Below are 7,875 nucleotides of genomic sequence, written 5' to 3'. Positions count from 1 at the left end.
GTGTCCCCCCCCTTTCAGTTTTTTTTTTTTTTTTTTTTTGATTATCTTGTCTCATTTTTTTTATCACTGCTTGTTTATTGCATATAGGCTGCTGCTGCAATATCTGCTGACTGTACCAGTGGTCAACAGCCCGCAAAATTAATGCAACGCTTTGAATTAAACTATTAAAATAAAATTTTATCAAGTAATAGACAAGTAATGAAAACTTCAGAGTTTCAAAATTGCAGTTTCTCCTTTTACTCACCATTACCTTTTACATTAGTGTGATAATATAAAATTATATTATTATAAAACTGCTGTAACTATAACCATTCTTGAATATTTATTTCCTTTTCTTTTTAAACAGATTGACGCCGTGTCTCTCTTTCTATTGTACCTGGTTGAAATGATTTGTTCTGGCCTACAAATAATCTACAATACAGATGAGGTATGTATGCATGTGGTACCTTTACCAGTCCAATTCTTGTCACTTCGATTCAGTTCAGTTTATTTGCAGTACATATTGTTACAAAGCAGATTTACAAATATTCATGCCTTAAGGTGCGGTCACATTTAGGGCAAAAAGTTTTCTCTGCACAGATTTTGCAGCAGGTTCATGTCATACAAATTTGTGGCATTGACCAACAGAAAGGTGTTCAATACGCAAGGGACCTTTTTGTTTATGAAATTTTGCTAATGTTACTGCACTTTTACACTTTTTCAAGTCAAGGAAAAATTCACCAAAATGTTTAACTCTCTAGATCAGGGGTGTCCAACCCTGCTCCTGGAGAGCTACCATCCTGCAGATTTCAGCTCCAACCCCAATCAAACACACCTGAACCAGCTAATCAAGGTGTTCAGGGTTGCTTGATAATTACAGACAGGTGTCCTGGAGCAGGGTTGGAACAAAAGTCTGCAGGACGGTAGCTTTCCAGGAGCAGGGTTGGACACCCTGCTCTAGATGTTTAGAAAGGTATCGTCATCTGTACGATGGTACTGTACAGTGTAGTAAGAATTATACAGTAGATGAGAATTAAAGGATTGGGGAGTATTTCACTTCAATGGGACAGCCAGTTTCTGCCATGATGACTTTAGTGGATTAGGCAGTGAAATGTTTTACACCCAAAACCTTGTCCCTAGCCACTGGATTCTGCCTGAGGACTTGCTCTTAGGGCATTCTGGCCATGGCTATATTGAGCAATTTAGCTGTAAGAAACATTACTGCAGAAATAAAGTTAAGCTGAGTTGAAATGGTTGAGGGCAAAGAGCATAAATGCCAATTCCTGCATTTTACCAAGCTGAGAGATCACTTATGCAATTGCTCAAGAACTCTATTTGGAAAATACTGTAGCACAAATATGAAACTGTCGTTAAAAAGGCCTCTTCAAATCCTGCCTGCACTCACCCCCAACCCCTGGACTCACACACCAGAGGAGATACCGAGATGTGTTAGTGGTTTCTGTAATAGTTGTGTAATCTTTCTCTTTTTCTTTGGGCTGCACAGACTTCATTAATAGCGTCTTTTATTCCTGCTGTTCGCGCCTAGGGGCATTTATTTAACACTCTGCTGATAAACCACTGTCTGTTAAATAAACGCAACTTTTATTAATTTAGCCATATTGTCCTTTTCTTGGAAATCGTTACTCTGAAATGTTGTGTTTATAAGCAATTACTGTGTATACAACTATATCTTGTATATGACAGGCAGAATTACCTTTCTAGCTGAGCTTTCCTCCCAAACCTTAACACATTTTCACCGTAGCTTTTATTTTGCTATTTGCAAAAGAGTTGCTAATTGACGTCTCTAAACAGTGCCTACTCGGGTGTGTAATGCAATTAAAAAAAACACAGTTGTGAAATCAGCATCCCATTACATTCCATTATTAATGAACAGCAGAACAAATTGGGGAGAAATTGTTAGTTTCATATTTTTCCTACTCATCATTGGCAGTGCATTTTTTTCTTATATAATGTAAGCTTTGCTTTGTCAGTGTGCCCTGGTTCTGGTTTGGCTTTGGCTTTGGATTGAGTGGTTGTAGGGGAATTCGTGAGCTACTAGCCCACCATCGTAGCTAGTTAGTCCCTGGTTACTTCAGGGGGGTTGTCCATCTGATAAATGAAGAATAGTGGATCCAACCTTCATACCTTATCTGCATACTTGTGTGTCATCCAGTCTGAAAGGTTTCTGACACTTTTCAATAAATGGGGTTTTGTTTTGCTTTCCAACTCACCAGAATTTGGGATAGAGTCTAAATACAGATAAACCCTAATTTGTGTTATTTTAAAAGATAAACATACTGATGAAATATTTGTTGAAAGGTTTTAATAAAATACAAATACACCAGGATGGGCAACATGGTTGCTGATTCAGGCTGAATTAAGATGTTAAATGGGAACTTGCTAATTTGGGACCACATGTTGGTATGTAGTTCTTGATAAAATTACAATACAATACAATGAAAACTAAAAATATGTGCAAAAAGTGAGAATGTCATATTTACTTGTCTTGCCACTATTCTGTAAGAATATTTAACATTTAAGTCACCTTTATTTATATAGCGCTTTATACAATACAGCTTTACAAAGCAGCTTTACAGTGATAAACAAGAAAATAGTGATTCAATGATGCAAACAAAATTAAATTAGGCTGTAAAAGAACTCTAAAAAGACAACAGTAAACAGTCATTATTCAGTTAAAATCAGTTCATTGTGGATTCACTTTGGTTCAATAACTGTGTCCATCAATTATATGTCCATCATTTTAGGAATGAGTTTAATTAATCCCTAAAGCAGCTCTGGAGAAAACAGTGATGTCTTCATCCAGCTCAGTTCAGTTCACATCCAGTAGTGTCCGTGCAGTCAAGTCAATAATATTGGCAAATATCAAGTGTCCCCAACTAAGCAAGCCAAAAGGCGACAATGGCAAGGGACAGCAAACTCCATCTGTGACAGAAATGGAGAAAAAAAAAAACTTTGAGAGAAACCAGGCTCAGTCTCCTCTGGCCAGACGAACTAATGTTTGTGGCTTAATTCCTTGTCAGAGTTGTGGACAGATATCTTTCAAAATATTTCATGCAGTTCCTTCTGCTTGAAGGAACTTAAATTAATTTGATATGTTTAAACATGGCTAATACTGTCTACTAAAGATCCATTTAGGAGCTGTTTCTGTGTGTCGTCTTCGTTTGAAGCTCATTTAAAACTTGAGCCATTACTGTAGGTATATTTGGCTTATGAGTGATTAAGAAATGTCATAGTTGAAATCTATTATTAGAAAAACATATAGACGAAGGGCCGCTTCGTTATCGCTATCCAGCAAACACAAACGACCATGACTGATCCATCTTCATCCTTAGAAAAGTTCCACTCCTGTTCTGCACTCGCTCTCTGCGGTTGAGAGAAGGAAGAAGAGAGAAAATAGTGGCACCCCGGGCCAGCGGTATTCATTAAGATACCATAAAGCTCGTCACATTAATCATTTTAGTCCAGGCCCAAAATAAAATCCCTCTCTCCTCCTTTCTCCCTTTGCATTTTGTCTTTCGCCTACCTTCCTCAGTGCCCCATTTTAACGTGCTTTAGGGGCCCTCAGTTCTCTTCATGTTAAATTAAAAGCGCTGTCAGCCCGGCCTCCCCGGGTGGTTGAACATTTCCTCATTTGCGTACCATAAAGCCATCATTCTTTCCCTCATCTTGTTTTTCCTATGGCCTCATTCCGCACTGGGGATGGGAAGTGTTGAGGGGCTTATGATATTACCAATGCCACCCACGGAAGTGATGGATTACTTTAGCTGCTTTATACTGTGGATCATTATTCAAATAAATTCATGTATAATCAGAATATTAGATGGGTAACACGAAGGAATGCTGATGTATTGACAAATAAAAACACCCATGGCCTAGAAAAGCTTTGAGTGCAGGCCTACTTCTCAAAGCAAACCCACATTTGTTGATGTGCGCTGATGTCTGGATGGCAAGCAAAGGCGATGGAGATCTCGGTGTGACACATTTCTCTGACATGTTTGCAATTGTAGGTATCATTCATCCAGAATCTGGTGTTCTGTGTGGAGAGAGCGTATCGTGTGCCAGACTTTGGCATGTGGGAACGAGGAAGCAAATACAACAATGGAAGCACAGAGCTGCACTCCAGGTAAGTTTCATCACTGTCTTTCTGATCCCTTTCTATAACTTTGCCATTAAATAAAACTGCTAAATTGAAGTTAAGAGTAGTTAAGGGTGCACAGTATATCAGTAAAACATTGGTTATTGGACAATATTGCAGTTCTGAGAATATCTGTCAATATTGGATATTTAACTAAGATTTTTTTTTAATGTTGTTTGAAAGAAGCCTATTTTATGTTCCCCAATGCTGCATTTATTTGATACAAAAATACAGTAATATTATGAAATAATAATAAAAAAAAAACGGTTTGCTATTTTAATATGTTACAACGTCATTACTCCAGTCTTCAGTGTCACTTGATTCTTCAGAAATCATTCTAATATGCTGATTTGGTGCTCAAGAAATATTTCCTCTTATTATTAATGTTGGAAGCAGTAAAGAACAGCATTTTATTTGAATTAGAAATCTGCAACTGTGCAAAAGTCTTTACGGCCACTTTTGATTAATTAAAATGTTAACATTGTAGTTAATTCAGTTGCATCTTTTAATTTTGATTAGCACACAAGGTTGTATTTTTCACTAGGTACCAAGTCAGCATTCTTCATGCTTGAATAAAACAAACTGCTCGTATTAATGAAACCCAGCACCTAAAACGATGTGAAAGTTTCAGCTCATGTTGAGGAGGTTGTAGATTGGAGCATGTCTATGGTGGCCCTACAGTAAAGGTGACACTTAATTTCACCTCCTCTGGGTGAGTCCATGAGTGACTGAACTCGTAACTGAGAGGACTCACATAGAGAAGCTGCTATCTGCCCATTGCAGAAACGATTCTTGGTGCTCTGCAGACAGTATGGACTGTGGATTTGCCCAGACAATATTCTTCATAGAAGAGCAAGTCAATAGGCAGTGACTCCCAACACATCGCTTTGCCTCTCTTTCATAACCAGGCTCAATAATGATTCTCTCCATCACTGCTTCCTTATCTTGCCGTCACAGCATCCCTACTGAGGGCCAATTAGAGTATTGACTTCTGCTCTTTGCCCTTTTTAACTGAATGAAAAATATTGTTTAACATTTTTAAGCAGATATTGAAATATTTTATAATGATCGATTTATTATACATCAGACTTTAAATGATCTATTTTAGAGAGCTTTTAAATAGGGGAGAGCAGGTATAATTGCAGCTTGTTATTTATGTTTTTTTCTCACTTATTCAGACAGTGTGTAGCATAAGGCTTTGCAATTTTACCTTAAACAACTTAGACAAGTGCAAGTACAGTACAATTAAACTAGAAGTACACAAAGGCTAGTACTAGTGCAGAAAAGACATTACTGTTACAAAAGATTCCTATTTCTATTAAATGCTGTTCTTTTGAACTTTGCATTCATCAAAGAATCCTGAAGAGAAAATATTAAGCAGCACAACTGTTTTCAACATTTATAATAATAAGCAAATTAGTATTATTAGAATGATTTTTGAACCATGTGACGCTGAAGACTGAAGTAATGGCTGCTGAAAATTCAGCTTTGCCATCACAGATGTAATATTTATTATATATAAATTGTAATATTTCATAATATTACTGTTTTTACTGTATTTTTCATCAAATAAATGCAGCCTTGCTGAGCCCAAGTCAAGAGACTTCTTTCAAAAACATTAAAAAAAATCATACCATTGTTCTGTGTTTCCCTTCTGTCTTCATGTGGCTCATTTCTCTAAAACATGCACTCAAATTTCCAGTGTTTTTGTGTTGGGTTTGTCCAGATAGGAACATGGTATTTTGCTACATTGTTTTAAATCATAAATAAAAACATCTATAAAATTTCAAGGAGAAATAACTGTTTAAAATAATATACGATTTGATGTATGATAATCTCTCTAAAACAAAAAAAAGGTTAGTAAAACTGCTTTTTGTAATTTTTACAATTAATGAGCATCACATCTATACTGCTCTCCCTTTTATAAGAGCCCATGCGCTACGAATATTATAAATGTAAATATACATTTTTGCAAGCTGAAGCAAATATGTTTCTTTCTAAGTAATTAATGAGTTTGTTCTTTTAACATGATTATTCTGTGTACAGAGTAAAGAGAGTTGTTGTATTGCTGTGGATGGAGCTCAGAATGAGATGTGTGATAAATGTTTTATATCAGTGTACTCCAGACCAGCACAAAGGAAATAGATGTTGCTTTACTGTTTTCAGAAGCAATGTTGTTTCAGATTTTGAGGAAAGTCACAGAACTCCAGAGGGCTGTAATTCATGACCATTCAAGGGGCCTGTTTAAAAGTTTCTTTTGAAATTCTCTCAGAAACTTTCCGATGAATTAAAATGGGAATAAAGGGTTTTTCATCCAATTACAAAGACCAGACCAACCATCACCAATAAAGAGCCAGTTATAGTACCACATTACAGCAGATGGTTCCCCCTCATTTTTGATACATTATCCAGTTTTGTAATTTTTAGCTTTACCTGCTTGAATGTAAAGTATCTTAGTCTGTCAGGATCATTGTCAGATTTTACCAATATATCTGGGGCTGAGCATGTTTGCTTTCTGTCCAGGCAGAAAATCAATAGTGTCTGGACCTCATGTAGCTTGATTGTGATCATAGCTGATGGTTTTGTTGGGAAGGGATGCACGGAGCAGAGCTGGATTCTACCATGTTCTTTTCAATTTAGAATTATCCCCAATGCCTTTCAGTTTGTTCGTTTTCTGCATTTTTCTTCACCAGTTGCAGTTGGGTGCTTTTTTTTTATTGCTCAGCACACCACATTATTAGCTTTGTTTAAATTCAAAGGAGTCACCTAAAACAGAACAGTGTTTAACGAGAGCTCAGTTCTCTGTTCGCGAAAAGTGCTCAAATAGCAAGTGCAATATTGATTTTGGCTTTAAAAAGAGATGCTCAGTGTGACTGTGAATCTGATCTGTTGTCTTCTAGCTCGGTGGGACTAGCCAAAGCAGCTCTGGAAGCCATCAATGGATTCAACCTGTTTGGAAATCAGGTACTGCTGCCATCCTTTAGCTAATAATGAGTTTATTCACTCAAAAAATTCACCATAATGTCATATGAAACCTCTATGATTGTCTTTCTTCTTGTTCTTCTTGGAACACAACAGGAGATTGCAGATTGTCTAAACTGATATTTTTCATCAAACCTGTGTAGTGGCTGACAAACGATAATCAAGAATGATAAAAAATGATAATAAAGTCCACGCGATGGGGGAATTTTCAGTTTTGGATGAACCGCCTCTTTAATCACTGAATAATGAATGCTTTTTGACGAACTGTGTTTAATGTTCATAAAAGATGGATTTTAGTAGTTCAAAACAGCTATAGGACGCAATGTACCAACAGCTCTTTTCATCTTTGTAATAAATACATGCATCTGCTTCTGCATGGGGATCTAATTCATTGCATGAATGTGTCCAAGGCAAGAGAGAAACTAAACGAAGTGATAAAGATTATTGGGTTAGATTGTGTTTGAGCTATCCGTTTTGTCAGATTTCCAACTTTGATGGATGATGAGTACTTCTGTCTGATTTTGGTGCTCTTTTCTTATTGGAGCGTTCATTAGTGGGATTAATTTGTTTTGGTGTTGAGGGAAAATCAAGATGGCAGTGGGCCACATCCATTATATTTGGTAATGGACCGGAAAAGTGATAACATCCTCAAAGCGCATCCATTTTGGAAGAAACATCTCACCCCCCCCCCCCCCCCCCCCCCCCCCCCCCCCCCCCCCCCCCCCCCCCCCCCCCCCCCCCCCCCCCCCCCCCCCCCC

At 37.4% G+C, this 7,875-nt stretch overlaps 1 protein-coding gene across 3 annotated transcripts in view; it reads left to right on the top strand.

Moving 5' to 3' along the window:
- The window catches only part of LOC107701237 (phosphorylase kinase, beta), a 77,638-nt gene that overhangs the window by 17,961 nt on the left and 51,802 nt on the right, over positions 1–7,875 (top strand). For all 3 annotated transcript variants that reach the window (XM_016503199.1, XM_016503200.1, XM_016503198.1), the window contains 3 exons: positions 347–427; positions 4,008–4,123; positions 7,036–7,099. In XM_016503199.1, coding sequence (XP_016358685.1) covers positions 347–427; positions 4,008–4,123; positions 7,036–7,099 — 261 coding nt within the window. The remainder of the gene's footprint in view (positions 1–346; positions 428–4,007; positions 4,124–7,035; positions 7,100–7,875) is intronic.

This window comes from Sinocyclocheilus anshuiensis, unplaced genomic scaffold, assembly GCF_001515605.1.
Source record: "Sinocyclocheilus anshuiensis isolate Anshui unplaced genomic scaffold, SAMN03320099.WGS_v1.1 scaffold1966, whole genome shotgun sequence".
NCBI lineage: Eukaryota > Metazoa > Chordata > Actinopteri > Cypriniformes > Cyprinidae > Sinocyclocheilus > Sinocyclocheilus anshuiensis.
The sequence above is the reverse complement of the archived record's forward strand: the minus strand, read 5'-3'. Positions and strand labels throughout refer to the sequence as shown.